Here is a 16,049-nt window from a genome sequence, read left to right on the forward strand (position 1 = left end):
GTCTTACAACTTTACCACCACGCTTGACTTTATTGTGGCATGTTTTGCACTCCACCTCTTCATCTTTTTCGTATTGTAGGATAAAATAATCCCACACAGCTGACATTTTTACCGTAACTTTTGATTCACACGGCCGTATGAGCGGTTAAAACGCAGACCTGTGGATGTTTTGAATGTGTTCTGGAAAATGCGGAACGGAGTTTAGGGCGCATCAGAAGAGTGGAATGTATTATTTAAATCGGTGTGTTAGAAAACACGGACCAGAGTTTTTTTTTAAAACTGGATCTGGATCGGCATATTCCCATGCCTTGCCGATACGCATGTTTAGGCAAATATCGGCGGCCGATCTGAGCCAAATATCAGATCGGGACAACCCTATTGTGGATGGTGGAACGGTTCGAATTGGTTGATAAATGTGGAAATTGTGCAAATTTAAAAATTGGCCCATTCATTTTCATTGGGCAAAGTGTCCCGGGATTTTGGATAGTCCGTGATATATTTTTTTGATTTTCAGGGAGCTCACGATTTCCAGTCGAGCCGAACGTTTCGCCACTCTGAACGGTTCCGATCGGATGAAATCTGTGGGCTGTGGAGCGTGCCAAATTTTTGCGGCAAAATAATAATACATAGATTATTATTTGGTGTAGAATCTTATATGTGTGAATGTTTGGCCATTCACACAATAATAATAATGACAAATAGATGATTTATTGGTGTGGCATCTTATTGTGTGAATGTTTGGCCATTCACACAGTAATAATACTAATACATAGATGATTTATTGGTGTAGAATCTTATATGTGTGAATGTTTGGCAATTCACACAGTAATTATAATAACAAATGATTTATTGGTGTGGCATCTTATTGTGTGAATGTTTGGCCATTCACACAATAATAATAATAATAGTAAATAGATGATTTATTGGTTTAGAATCTTATATGTGTTGGCCATTCACACAATGATAATAACAACAAATAGATAATTTATTGATATAGCATCTTATTGTGTGAATGTTTGGCCATTCAGACAATGATAATTGTCACGTTTGGAATGCATCTTGGATGCGCGTGTTGAGTCACTCCCAGATGCACGAGGACCAGGACAAGCAGGGATTGCAGGTAGGAGCTTGGTTTAATGTACAAATGAAAACACAGGTACAAAAAGACAATAGAAAAGGCGTGCCTGAACGCACGAGAAGCTAATGCTAAACTTAGCATGCAGTCCAAAATAGCGTGCCGAGCGCACGAGAGGCTAAGGCGGGACTTAGCAAAGGTAAATACAAAGTCGAGAAACAAACATGAATGTTGCAAGTAGAAAACAACGAACCCAGGCCGAATAAAGGGAGGAGACAGGCTTAAATAAGGTCTCTAATGAAAAGCAGGTGTGCTAACAAAGGCAGGTGAACAAATCAAGTAACCATGGTGACAAAAACAAACAAGGAAGTGCATATACAAACTCTGCACCGAAGAGTCCAAACAATCAAAAAAACAAAAAATGTATGAACCAGGCGGCGGATCATAACAGATAATAATAATAAATAGATTATTTATTGGTGTAGAATCTTATATGCGTGAATGTTTGGCCATTCACACAAGAATAATAATAATAATAACAAATTGATGATTTATTAGTCTACCATCTTATTGTGTGACTGTTTGGCCATTCACACAATAATAATAATAAATAAACATTTTTTTGGTTTAAAATCTTATATGTTTGAATGTTTGGCCAGTCACACAATAATAATAATAATAATAACAGATGATTTATTGGTGTAGCATTTTTTTGTGTGAATGTTTGGCGATTCACATAATAAAAATAATAATACTAAACTGATGATTTATTAGTGTAGAATCTTATATGTGTGAATATTTGGCCATTCACGCAATAATAATAATAACAAATAGATTATTTATTGGTGTAGCATCTTATTGTGAGAATGTTTGGCCAGTCACACAATAATAATAATAACAAATAGATGATTTATTAGTGTAGAATCTTATTTGTGTGAATGTTTGGCCATTTACACAATAATAATAATAATAGTAATAATAACAAATAGATGATCTATTGGTGTAGCATCTTATTGTGTGAATGTTTAGCCATTTACACAATAATAACAATGATATCTAACTTACTTCCAGGTGTAGACCTTGTCCAATGGTATGAATTGATCACAAAGATGATTATTTGTGCCAGACAAAATGACAATGTCGTGCTTTTTCTGTCCACAGCCTTCGCTCCCATCCCGTTTGGAGGCATCTACCTACCTCTGGAAGTGGCAGCTGCCAAGTGCCACCGCTCGCCGCTGGTCCTGGCCTACGACCAGGCGCACTTTTCCGCTCTGGTCCCCATGGAGCAGAAGGACGGCTCCAACGAGCAAGGTGACTCCTGGAGACCATCGTTGGACTAATGTTTTAATCTTTTCTGGAAAGATATTTGCCCACTTTACCGACATTGTGTCCTCCGTTTGCCGTAGTGGTGATCCCGCTCACCGACTCGGAGCACAAAATGCTGCCTCTGCACTTTGCTGTGGACCCTGGAAAAGACTGGGAATGGGGCAAGAGCGACACCAACAACACGATGCTGGCCAGGTACGGCGCCATCAACCACTTTCCCCCGCCACCAACTAGGGCTGCACGAAAAACTACCATATTTTCACAGAAAAATTATGTAAACGTTTTTTTTACATACTTTAATTTTTTCCAAACGGTGTCTGTAACGTGGCAGTAAAACGGCTGATCAAACAAAACAGAAGTCATCGTCATTGACCCACTGGCTGTGCAAGTTGGCTCTCCAATCAGCTAAACCGACTCAATAACTCCACGGTGACGTCTTGGTAAATTTACTGATGCAACACATTACGAAGGCCCTGGGTTCGATCCCTGGTTCGGGATCTTTCTGTGTGGAGTTTGCATGTTCTCCCCGTGACTGCGTGGGTTCCATCCGGGTACCTTGGCCTTCCTCCCACCTCCAAAGACATGCACCTGGGGATAGGTTGATTGGCAACACTAAATTGGCCCTAGTGTGTAAATGTGAATGTGAGGTGGCGACTTGTCCAGGGTGTACACAGCCTTCTGCCCGAATGCAGCTGAGATAGGCTCCAGCACCCCCCCGCGACCCAGTAAGGGACAAGCGGTAGAAAATGGATGAATGGATGGATTTGCAAAACTGAAACAATATAAAAAGAATGCCATTGTATGTCAATAATACTAACACAGACGCTTATAAAAGTGTTAGCATATTAGCTAATGCTAACAACGCTAGCTTGACTACATTATGATAGCACGTACAAATATGCCTGAAAACACTCCTACAGACATCACACATGGGATGCTTTAGTAAGTAAGAATTGTTTTAGTTATATTGTAAAACTTACAAACGTTGCTTGGAGTGATGAATGAAGAATCCAGAAGAGTAGAAAAGCAATGGACGGCTAGAGGACGGAGTGGCACTTTTACCCACGGTTGAAAGCAACAGTGAGCAAACTCGTCCATAAGATGGCACCATAGCACATTTTCAGTGTATTTAATTTTTTTTTAAACTTATTTGAAAAATCCATAAATTAGCCCTACTGTCTTATAAAGCGCAGGGTTCAAAGTGTAAGGAAAAGTAGTGCCCTATATTCCGGAATTTACAGTAATTACAATTTTTCTCTCCAAAATTGTGATTTTTATATTTAATACATACCAATGCATAAATTGTGTAAATAGTAAAGGAAGAAATGTTACTTTTAGACTGTAAATAAATATATTCTTGTTTCAAGGTACCACACATTGGAACAATATGCAATCATTTACTTTCAAACTATTTGTTTTCATACCGACAGACTCAGAGCTTTTGTTTACATCACGCTCTTAAACTGAAGAAATAATCATCACAAACTATACAGTGTTTATAATGCACAGTAATTGTAGAGGTTGCCCTCTAATGGGTTCTTCAGATCACCACACACTGCCAGGAGAGCCAGGAATTCCGGGTATAATACTGTTTGATTTTCATATATAAGTGCAAAGTCTTTTGCTTTCTAGCAAACTGTCTTTCTCTCCTGCGTCCGCTCAGCAGCACCTCCAACTCCGACTACTCGTCTCATCACGGCTGCTGCTAATAAAGGTGACAGGTGATTAGATAACAAGGCCCCCCTGGGTCGTCTACGCAACTGTCGCTGTCTTCAAGGCCGGTCCTGGCACACCCCGTTCCGCGGCAGGCCCGCAGGCCACCCCCCACTCCATATTAATGTAACCATTTAAAAAGATACAAACTTTTATTTCCTATTACTGTAGAATTGTTTACCATTGTACTGTCATTGGAAGGTAAATAACTAAAATGGACTTTTACTTCCCTACATAAATATTGAACATCTTAAAGTGCATTTTTTTCCCACTCGGGAAAAACTATGTTGGATATTGTCTTTTTGTTTGTTGTCATCACGTGATCACGGCGTTCTCGCTCGTTCGTCCGTGTTGATGGGCTCGTATTGCCCATCAGATTCGAAGCTGACATTTGCCTTGGTAACCATACTTCTTCCTCCTAATTTTTTTACTTTGCGGCACTTTTCACTGGCGAGCGTCGAGCTCTCTGTCTGTGTTTCCTGTTTGTGCAGCCTTGCTGAGTCACCTTTCGCCCACCGAGACCAAGATTGTGAATTGCTGGAAAGAGGGCTCACAGCGTGTCGAATAAAGGCGCACAGAGTGAGACCAATTTCCCCGTCTTTGAAACCAAAGACGAATTAAAGCCAAGTTCCTACAATTCGGATTGGCCAACCTGTCTGTCACTCAAAACGATTCCAAGTGAATCGTGCAGCCCTACCCGAAAGTGTCACATGAGCTGAGTGTAGTGTGTTTGTGTTTAGGGATTAAGATTAGACGCTCGCTGTCGCTGATGACAAGATTAGGTGTAAGTAGCTTCCAGGAATGGAGCGGAGAAACTAAAGAGCTGCTCCCAAAATAACCTCCCACTCCATGGACTTTGTGAACGGCGGCTTCTTTGTCGCTCCACATCATCGTCACAATGGATCGCTTGTGATTCATATGTCTCGCTTGTCTTTTGCAGCGTGGCGCTCTCCCTGGAGGCAAAGCTCCAGATGCTGCACGGCTACATGAACGTCAACTGGCTGCCACTGCCCTGCGAGGTGAGCACACCAGACCGCAGGAGTCGTCGGGAGCATGCTCGACCAGAGCAAATAACTTAATGAGGGGGCGGCATAAACTAACAAAGGGGAGAATAATCTAATGGGGAGAATAAACTAACAGGGGGGTGAATAATTTAATGGTAATAATCTAAGAGGGGGTGGAAATAATCGAGCGGGACGGGGAACTAACAAGAGGGGGGTAATCTAATGCAGTGTTTTTCAACCACACTAGTGTGCTGTGGGAGATGATCTAATTTCATCTATTTGGGTTAAAAATATTTTTTGCCAACCAGTAATTATAGTCTGCAAATTATGTGTTGTTGTCTAGTGTCGGTGCTGTCTAGAGCTCGGCAGTGTAACCGTGTAATATTCTTCCATATCAGCAGGTGGCAGCCGGTAGCTAATTTCTTTGTAGGTGTCGGAAACAGCGGGAGGCAGCGTGCAGGTAAAAAGGTGTCAAATGCTTAAACCAAAAATAAACAAAAGGTGAGTGCCCCTAAGAAAAAACATTGAAGCTTTAGGGAAGGCTGTGCAGAATGAAACTAAAGCTGAACTGGCTGCAAAGTCAACAAAAACAGAATGCTGGACGACAGCAAAGACTTACTGAGGAGCAAAGACGGCATCCACAAAGTACATCCGAACATGACATGACAATCACTAATGTGCCATCAAAAAAAGACGGATAAAAACAACTGAAATATTCTTGATTGCTACAACAAAGTAGATGTGGGAAATATTGCTCAAAGGAAGACATGAAGCTGCTACAAGGAAAATACCACAAAAACAGGAAAAGCCACCAAAATAGGAGCGCAAGACAAGAACTAAAACACTACAGACAGGAAAACAGCAAAAAAAACTCCAGTCACGGCGTGATGTGACAGATGGTGACAGTACACCTACTTTGAGACAAGAGCTATAGTGATGCATGGTCGGTTATGGTTTAAAGTCATATCCTACAATTGCGACAACAACTTTTTATTGTTGACCGAGTTTTGTTTTTTAATGATGTCTGCTGGTTGTGTGCCTCTGGATTTTTTCAACACAAAAAATATGCCTTGGCTCTAAAAAGGTTGAAAAACACTGATCTAATGAGGGGAAAATAACCTAATTGGGGGAATAAACTAACAAGGGAGGACTAACCTAAATGGTGGGGGGGCGGGGGGGTTTTCTTATATTTTACTAAAGTAATTTATAAAAGTTAAACATGCTAGGCTATAGGCTACTGGGAGATAGCAGCTACACAGTAGCTAAGCACACAAGCTAGACATAGGTAATAATCATTGAACAAACATAGGTGACATTTGTCAATATTAACAAGTATCAAATAATTACAGTTGCATATTACTTACAAATACAACGTCTCTAAGGCAAAAGCATTTTAGAAAGTATCCAGTAACAAACGTGTCTGCATCATTCATTTTACAGCGTCAGGAGTCAACTTAAGTCATACTTGCCAACCCTCCCGGATTTTCCGGGAGACTCCCGAAATTCAGCACCTCTCCCGAAAACCTCCCGGAAGAAATTTTCTCCCGAAAATCTCCCGAAATTCAGCGTAGCTGGAGGCCACGCCCCCTCAAGCTCCATGCTGACCTGAGTGGGGACAGCCTGTTTTCACGCCCGCTTTCCCACTATATAAACAGCTTGCCTGCCCAATCACGTTACAACATCTATGGATTTTAATAAAAAACTGCACACACAAGGAGACGAAGCAGAAGAACGAGGTAGTTACAGCCATGGCGACGCCATCTGTAATAGTGATTCTATGTTGTCTGTAGCGTTATGGGGTTGCTTTTTGATTGGCCAACGATTTATGTGGCGTTGCGCACCTGACGGCAAGTGACTCTTGCCAGTACGCAAATGGCAGAACAAAGGTTACTCAAATAGTGAAAGTTAAGTGTTGTTGGTTTTATTTTAGTAACCAGCAAGCACAGTACAGTTAGTAGAACAACTGTGTTTTTATTACTGTGTATTTGATAGGTGCTGTCTGAAATTCAACTATTTCTTTTATTTGTATATATAATAAAATAAATATATAGCTAGAATTCACTGAAAGTCAAGTATTTCATACATATATATATTTACATATATATATATATATATATATGAAATATACATGTATGAAATACTCGAGTTGGTGAATTATACTCCCCCTCTTAACCACGCCCCCCCACCTCCCGAAATCGGAGGTCTCAAGGTTGGCAAATATGACTTAAGTCATTATTGTGGTGACAAAACAACAATTATCACCCCTCTTTAAATCATAAAAACAGCACAAGTCCATTTCAGGCAATTATTAACGATTAGGTTGGTGTTTTTCATAGGGATGGCCACCGAATTCTGCACTCTATTTCTGCACCCACCAAATCACTGATTCGCAAGAAGTCTAACAGCACTATGTTACGGTACCTGGATTGCACGTGACGTCAGGTCCTGTTGGATACTAAGCCGGCTCTCACTGTGGCTGTAACAATAAAACGCTATTAAAGATACCCGCGGTAAAACTCCTGACAGTATTATGACCGTTTTAAATAAAATTGATTGAAAAATGGTGATAACTGCACTTTGATAGACTCACGGACGCGCTAGTTCGCTAGCTTAAAATGCTAACATGAAAACAAGAAACATTAATGTCTTTCCCTGTTAAGAAAGGACATCCCCCAATCTTAAGTTATATAAAGTCATTACTGTCTGTATTTAATAGTGTACATTAAACCTATAAGAGTGAGTAAGTCGAGAAATACGAGACAGAGGTACGTTTAAAGACCGCTAAAGAGTAGGACAACCAAGAAGTAGAACAGCCAGCAAAAACATTCAAATGAAAAATATATTTTATTTGCAACACACTTTCTATTTAGATAAATCTTAAAGTGCGACAGCATAAAGCAATATTTAAAACAATAAAGTGTAGTCATTAAAAGATCAAATGCTAAAGATAAAACACTATCGGTGAAGCAGAAGAAACAAAAAACATGACAAATAGTGGCTTTTCTAAAAGTATGTCTTTATTTTAGTTTTTAATATTTTAACATGAGTATGAGTACTTTTTGGATATTCCGATTATAATAATAGTTCTAATTTTGTTCATAATACCCTCATTAATTGGTACATCATTAACTCATAACACTTTGCAATCACTCCAGCAGCACTGAGAGCGGACTCAGCCAAACTGCCTCTAGGTCATTTTCAATGCCAACAAAGAATTTTGATAATAAAAGAAGATATAACAACTGGACAGATATCATCAGTCAGCTCATTTTTAAATGTTCCAATAAAAAATTTGATTTAATTTTTGAAAAAAAATTTGGTACGTTTAATTACGGGTATCGAGTGCCAGGAATCGGTACCCCATCCCTACTTGCCGATTTTGTCTGTTTGATAATTTCACTTGTTTGAATATTTTCTAACATTCCACACTACTGAATATTAGAAGTATGTATGATTCATGCTGATATCGCATTGAATAGATATTGGTGTTGGCCAATACTCAATGGTACCATTGTGCCTTTAAATGAACAAACACAAAACCAATGAGGATAAAGCTGCTCATTCAGCATTTACTTGATTTAGCTTATTTTCCGGACTATGGTGCGTACGGTATATAAGCCACACCCACTTAATTTTAGGAAAAAACATAATTTTCCATTTATTTGTCGCACTGGACTGTAAGTCGCAGATATATACGTTGTGAATTGAGTTATTTACACAAAAATATTTTGTAAATGTTTATTTACATACCTTAATTGTTTCTAAACGGTGTTTGGAACACGGCAGTAAAACGGTTGATCGAACAAAACAGAAGTCATGGTCATGGACCCACGAGCTGCGCAAGCGAGCTCTCTAATCAGCTAAACAGACTCAATAACTCCACGGTTTTGGTGAATTTACTTAGGAATTTGTGAAACTGAAACAATACATAAGGTAATAATACTAACACAGACACTCGTAAACGTGTTAGCATATTTGCTAATGCTAACAACGATGGCTTGATTACGTTACAATAGCATGTACAAATATGCATGAAAACACTCCTACAGACATTGCACATGGCACGGTTCAGTAAGTAAGAATTGTTTTTGTTATATTGTAAAACTTACAAACGTTGCTTGGAGTGAAAAAATGACAAATCCATACGTGTAGAAATGCTACAGATGGCTAAAAGACGAAACAGCACTTCTATTTCCGGTTCAAAGCTTTAAACAGCAGGAAACATTTGTAGGCATTCGCCCAGCTGCACCTACATTCAGGGATGGGAATTTTCCGCGGGTCCGTGGAGTTCCGCCAATTTTGGCGGCGCCAGGGTGGTTTTTGTTCCTGCGTTAAAGATGCGCGGATAGTAGGGGCGTAACAGTACGTGTATTTCTATTGAACCGTTTCGGTATGGGGGTTTCGGTTCGGCACGCGGGCGTATCGAACGAGTTTGTAAGAATAAGTCTTCACAAGCTGGTCTGCTTTCTGCCTCTGTCTGAGCAGCAAGCATTGTCCCGCCCACACAACCATCTGATTGGTTAATTACAAAGCCAATCAGTAGTGTGTATTCAGAGCGATGTAACAGCCAATCAGCAGTGCGTATTCAGAGCGATGTAACAGCCAATCAGCAGTGCGTATTCAGAGCGATGTAACAGCCAATCAGCAGTGCGTATTCAGAGCGGTGTAACAGCCAATCAGCAGTGCGTATTCAGAGCGATGTAACAGCCAATCAGCAGGGCGTATTCAGAGCGGTGTAGTCAATACTTACGCATCGTCCGGATATCCGTTTAGCAGGGGAGCAGCGGATAGCGGACCCTCCCCAAATCACAAAAAACACTTCCCAGTCACAACTATTACAAACATCACTATGAGCCCGTTGACCTTCTAGAAACTTAAACTGCAGCTCAGCTCGCTCGCAGTTCTGGCTTGAGGTGAAGGCTAGTTAGCTTTTAGCGTAACGTTAACTCATTTTGCGTTGTGTGTGCGTGCGTGCGTGCGTGCGTGTGCGTGCGTGCGTGTGCGTCTGTGTGTGTGTGTGTGTGTGTGTGTGTGAGTGTGTGTGTGAGTGTGTGTGTGTGTGTGTGTGTGTGTGTGTGTGTGTGTGTGTGTGTGTGTGTGTGTGTGTGTGTGTGTGTGTGTGTGTGTGTGTGTGTGTTTTAGGCGCAGCAAAGCCCTGTCATTTCATTGAACTCCATTGTGTTGCTATATTACTATTTTTTCAGCTATAGTTCCATGAATCATTAGTAATGTAGCAGCCTAGTTGTGAATGGCAGGGTCCCTGCTATCACATGTTGATACAAATATAACATTTACATAATAAAAGTCAACTACAGGCTTCCCAAATGCTGTAATAAATTAAGCATGATGAGTTGACTTGAAACTGTTTAATGTTGCACTTTTTATATGTAGAAAAAAGGTTTTGTCATTTTATTTAATCAAAGCAACAACTTGAGGCAGTTTAATGTTTATTAACGTGGGCAGAATGATTGTAGTGTTCCCAATGTTAAAAGGATAAAGCCATTGTTTACAAATTTGGTAAATAAATAACCCAAAAATTTACATTTTGTTGTTTTCTTACTGTACCGAAAATGAACCGAACTGTGACCTCTAAACCGAGGTACGTACCGAACTGAAACTTTTGTGTACCGTTACATCCCTAGCGGATAGGCAATTATATCATCCGCAACCGCATCACTAAAGTCGTCATCCACCCAAACCAATATTTTATCAAAGCCACAACCGCCCGCCACCCGCCCGTTGTTACATATCTAATATAGACGCTGCAAGGCATTAGTGAGGTTAGAAAGTGTAACTCCCTCCAAATAGCAGAGACACAATGGCTTTCTTGAACTGATTTATTTGAAGGCTTTCTTTCCCTTCAAATTCACCGTGAAAACTGTAATAAATAAAGCACTATGTGCGCTCGGGTGCGGCCGCTGTGCAGCCTTCCGCAAAGCAGTGTTTTAGGATTAAAACATTTTCAGCTGATTTTGTAAATCTTCATTCCCATCCCTGTGCATTGAGCAAACTCGTCAGGGAACAAAAATCCATAAATTCGCCACAGCATTTTATAAGCCGCAGGGTTACAAAGCGCAGGAGAAGAGTAATGGGTTACTGTATTTATTTGTCATGGAAAAGACGTCTGCTTTTTGTCAGGAACAAGATGCTGGTTGAATTCCACTGACTCGTATTTCTGCTCCTTCCAGCAAGCCCCGCTGGCACAGCCCGAGTCCCCCACCGCGTCCGCAGGGGAGGACGCCCGCACGCCTCAAGACTCGGGCGAGTCGGACAAAGAGTCGGTCAGCAGCAGCTCCAATGGCAACGGAGACGGCGGCACCGCGGCCAACGGCGGCGGTCCGTCCGTCAAGAACGGCTTCTCGGCCTCGTCGGGACACAAAGAAAAAGGCAAGAAGGACAAGAAGAGGGCGGAGTCCGTGGCCGACAAGCTTGGCAGCTTTAGCAAGACTCTGGGCAGCAAACTGAGGAGGAACGTGGGCCTCATGGCGGCCAGGCGGGAGGGCGGGTTTAAGAAGAAGACCTCCAAGAACGTTAAAGATGGCTCCCCGACCGCCAACGTCTCTGAGGATTCCGGGAAGGGTTCCCCCTCCTCGGGCAGCGAGCGCCTCAACGGGACGGGCAGCAGCACGGACAGCGACACCTACAAGTACAGCGCCGACGTCAAAGTCAGCCTGGGAATCCTGCGGGCCGCCATGCAAGGCGAGAGGAAGTTCGTCTTCGCCGGCATGCTCGCCACGGACAACCAGCACCCGCTTCGCGAGCAGAGGATCCAACGGTACCTCACCGAAGTGGAGGAGCGCTTCCGAGCCGAGCAGGAGCAGCGGCGAGAGGCGGAGCGTAAGGGCGTGGCCTACGCCAAGAAGGAGGCGGGCGGCGAGCTGAGCTACCGATCTTACGAGGCCAAAGAGGAAGTGTGCGAGAGCTCGCCGCCGTCTTTGAAGACCGAAATCCTCAGCCCGGAGATGTACTCGCGCTTCATGACCATCCCGCGAGCGTCCGTCAACGAGCCGCACCTTCAAGTACTCAACAGAGATAATCGGCGCCAGCTGGCAGGCGGCTCTTCCAACAACGAAGCGCCGTCTTACGCCACTCTCCCGCGCCCCTTCCACACGGGTGCCTCCCGCCCTCTGTGCAATAACTCGCAAGGCCACGACACGTCCCTCGGCCCTGCCGCCATGACGCTGTCGTACCAAGCCGAGTTTCCCCCGCCAGACTACTCCGGTTGTGAGCCCGGTGGGCGGAGCTTCCAGGAGCCCGGCAGACAGTACTCCCTGGGTGGCTTGCAGTCCATTCACTGTCAGACGCCGAACTGCAACTACTATGGACATCCCGAGACGGGAAACTACTGCTCTTACTGCTACAGGGAGAAGAAGGACACACAAGCCGACATCCAAAGGTTCTAATGGACCTGGGTCTCACCTTCTCTAGGACACGTGTGGACCACAGGGTTCTAATGGACCACGTCATGGGTCTGACCTGCTCTAGGACACGTGTGGACCACAGGGTTCTAATGGACCACACCTGGTTTTAACCTTCTTTCGGACACGTGTGGACCACAACTGGTTCTAAGGGGAGATATTATGTTCTTCCTCCTTTGAGCCCCAGCGAGATTTAAACAGGTGATCTCTGAGCGTTTGAACGTAGAATCTAATAACTGCACTTCTGTTACCTTTTACTGCGGCTTTTATACTTGTGGTGTGCGTGTGCGTGTGTGCGTGTGTGCGTGTGTGCGTGTGTGTGTGTGTGTGCGTGTGTGCGTGTGTGCGTGTGTGTGTGTGTGTGTGTGTGTGTGTGCGTGTGTGCGTGTGTGCGTGCGTGCGTGCGTGCGTGCGTGCGTGTGTGTGTGTGTGTGATGGACTCCTTCTATGGCCTGCCCACTGTCACCTCCTAGTGGAGAGAATGTATATGACATGTGGCAGCATTCATTGACAGCCATTCTTGTGTACATAATACATCCATCAGATATACATACAGTAAATACATACAGACATAATACATATATACAGGAAAAAAACACATATAAACATTCATACATACATAACATATACATAAATAACACATATGCAGTAAAACATACATGCATACACAATATATACATACAGTGGGGCAAAAAAGTATTTAGTCAGCCACCGATTGTGCAAGTTCTCCCACTTAAAATGATGACAGAGGTCTGTAATTTTCACCATAGGTACACTTCAACTGTGAGAGACAGAATGTAAAAAAAAAATCCAGGAATTCACATTGTAGGAATTTTAAATAATTTATTTGTAAATTATGGTGGAAAATAAGTATTTGGTCAACCATCCTAAGCTCTCACTGATGGAAGGAGGTTTTGGCTCAAAATCTCACGATACATGGCCCCATTCATTCTTTCCTTAACACGGATCAATCGTCCTGTCCCCTTAGCAGAAAAACAGCCCCAAAGCATGATGTATCCACCCCCATGCTTCACAGTAGGTATGGTGTTCTTGGGATGAAACTCAGTATTCTTCTTCCTACAAACACGAAGAGTTGAGTTTATACCAAAATGGATACATGGATGATACAGCAGAGGATTGGGACGATGTCATGTGGTCAGGTGAAACCAAAATAGAACTTTTTGGTATAAGCTCAACTCGTCGTGTTTGGAGGAAGAAGAATACTGAGTTGCATCCCAAGAACACCACACATACTGTGAAGCATGGGGGTGGAAACATCATGCTTTGGGGCTGTTTTTCTGCTAAGGGGACAGGACGATTGATCCGTGTTAAGGAAAGAATGAATGGGGCCATGTATCGTGAGATTTTGAGCCAAAACCTCCTTCCATCAGTGAGAGCTTTGAATGGTTGACCAAATACTTATTTTCCACCATAACTTACAAATAAATTCTTTAAAATTCCTACAATATGAATTCCTGGATTTTTTTTTTTTCACATTCTGTCTCTCACCGTTGCGGTGTACCTATGATGAAAATTACAGACCTCTGTTATCAATTTAAGTGGGAGAACTTGCACAATCGGTGGCTAACTAAATACTTTTTTGCCCCACTGTACATACATACATTCATACATACATAACATATACATGAATAACACATATGCAGTAAAAAATACATGCATACACAATATATACATACATATATTTGCAGTAAATACACAAATGATACATAACTCATACATACATAGATGATACAGTGAATACATTCATACATAATGCATATAAAGTACATACATACATACAGTAAGTACATACATACATAATACAAATATACAGTAAATGCATACATTCATATATACCCTACATACATATATAATGTATACAGTACATAGATACACACATTCATAATACATATATACATACATACAGTAAGTAAGGGGAGGTGTCCGGGTGGCGTCCTGACCAGATGCCCGAACCAACACATCTGGCTCCTCTCGATGTGGAGGAGCAGCGGCTTTACTTTGAGCTCCTCCCGAATGACAGAGCTTCTATCTGTCATTCCCTGTCTTTAAGGGAGAGCCCCACCACCCGAATAGGAAACTCATTTTGGCCGCTTGTACCCGTGGTCATAACCCAAAGCTCATGACCATAGGTGATGATAGGGACGTAGATTGACCGGTGAATTGAGAGCTTTGCCTTCCGGCTCAGCTCCTTCTTTACCTCAACGGATCGATACAGGGTCCTCATTACTGAAGACGCCGCACCGATCCGCTCGTCGATCTCACGATCCACTCTTCCCTCATTCGTGAACAATACTGCGAGATACTTGATCTCCTCCACTTGTGGCAAGATATTTTCCCCAGCCTGGAGATGGCACTCCATCCTTCTAGGGGTGAGAACCATGGACTCGGACTTGGAGGTGCTGATTCTCATCCCAGTCTCTTCAAACTCGGCAGCGAACCGATCCAGTGAGAGCTGAAGATCCTGGCCAGATGAAGCCATCAGGACAACATCATCCGCAAAAAGCAGAGACCTAATCCTGCAGCCACCAAACCGGAACCCCTCAACGCCTTGACTGTGCGTAGAAATTCTGTCCATGAAAGTAATGAATAGAATCGGTGACAAAGGGCAGCCCTGACCGAGTCCAACCCTCACCGGAAACGTGTCCGACTTACTCTGATACCGATCATACATACCCCATACTCTCTTAGCACTCTCCACAGGACTTCCCGAGGGACACGGTCGAATGCCTTCTCCAAGTTCACAAAGCACATGTAGACTGGTTGGGCAAACTCCCATGCACCATGATGGACCCTGCCAAGAGTAAAGAGCTGGTCCACAGTTCCACGACCAGGACAAAAACCGCACTGCTCCTCCTGAACCCAAGGTTCAACTGGTGTAGCCTCTACTCCAGTACACCTGAATAGACCTTAGAGGGAAGGCTGAGTGTGATTCTTAAATAGAGGAACCACCACCCAGGTCTGCCATTCCAGAAGTGAGTAAATACATACATACATATGTTTAGTAAATACAATACATACATACATGTACACATACATATTTTCAGTAAATACCTACATACGTACATACATATGCATATGCATGCTCTTACATACATGCATACATACATACACTACATACATACATACATACAGTAAATGTAACCACAGACACAGTGATGCAAACGTAAACAAACTTTTCCTGTCCTCCAATTTAAACTTACGTCTCAAAGGTTATTTCTTTCGTTATTTGTTGCTGTTGTCAGACACTATAAACCCCTTAGTGGACACTAGAGGGCGCCATGCAGAACTCCACAAGTCACTAAAGTCACCACCTGTGTGTGGAAGTGGACAAAGGATTCTGCCTGTGCAGCATTTAAGTGCGCCTTTAAATTAAAGTCTAACCTTCCATCCACTTCAACACTTTTGTAACCGACGAGATCAAATATGTTCTTCTTTTTTATGCTTTCCAAGTTGGACTTGTGGGTTTATGTCCACAACCTTCTACTATCCAGG

The 16,049-nt window shown here is 42.6% G+C and overlaps 1 protein-coding gene across 2 annotated transcripts in view; it reads left to right on the forward strand.

Annotated features, from left to right (window-relative positions):
- The window catches only part of otud7b (OTU deubiquitinase 7B), an 88,360-nt gene extending 75,097 nt beyond the window's left edge, over positions 1-13,263 (forward strand). For both annotated transcript variants that reach the window (XM_061882325.1, XM_061882326.1), the window contains 4 exons: positions 2,237-2,386; positions 2,482-2,596; positions 5,055-5,133; positions 11,307-13,263. In XM_061882325.1, coding sequence (XP_061738309.1) covers positions 2,237-2,386; positions 2,482-2,596; positions 5,055-5,133; positions 11,307-12,521 — 1,559 coding nt within the window. In that variant the 3' untranslated portion in view covers positions 12,522-13,263. The remainder of the gene's footprint in view (positions 1-2,236; positions 2,387-2,481; positions 2,597-5,054; positions 5,134-11,306) is intronic.
- The last annotated feature ends 2,786 nt before the right edge of the window (positions 13,264-16,049 follow it).

The sequence above is a fragment of the Nerophis ophidion genome, linkage group LG21 (genome assembly GCF_033978795.1).
Source record: "Nerophis ophidion isolate RoL-2023_Sa linkage group LG21, RoL_Noph_v1.0, whole genome shotgun sequence".
Lineage (NCBI taxonomy): Eukaryota > Metazoa > Chordata > Actinopteri > Syngnathiformes > Syngnathidae > Nerophis > Nerophis ophidion.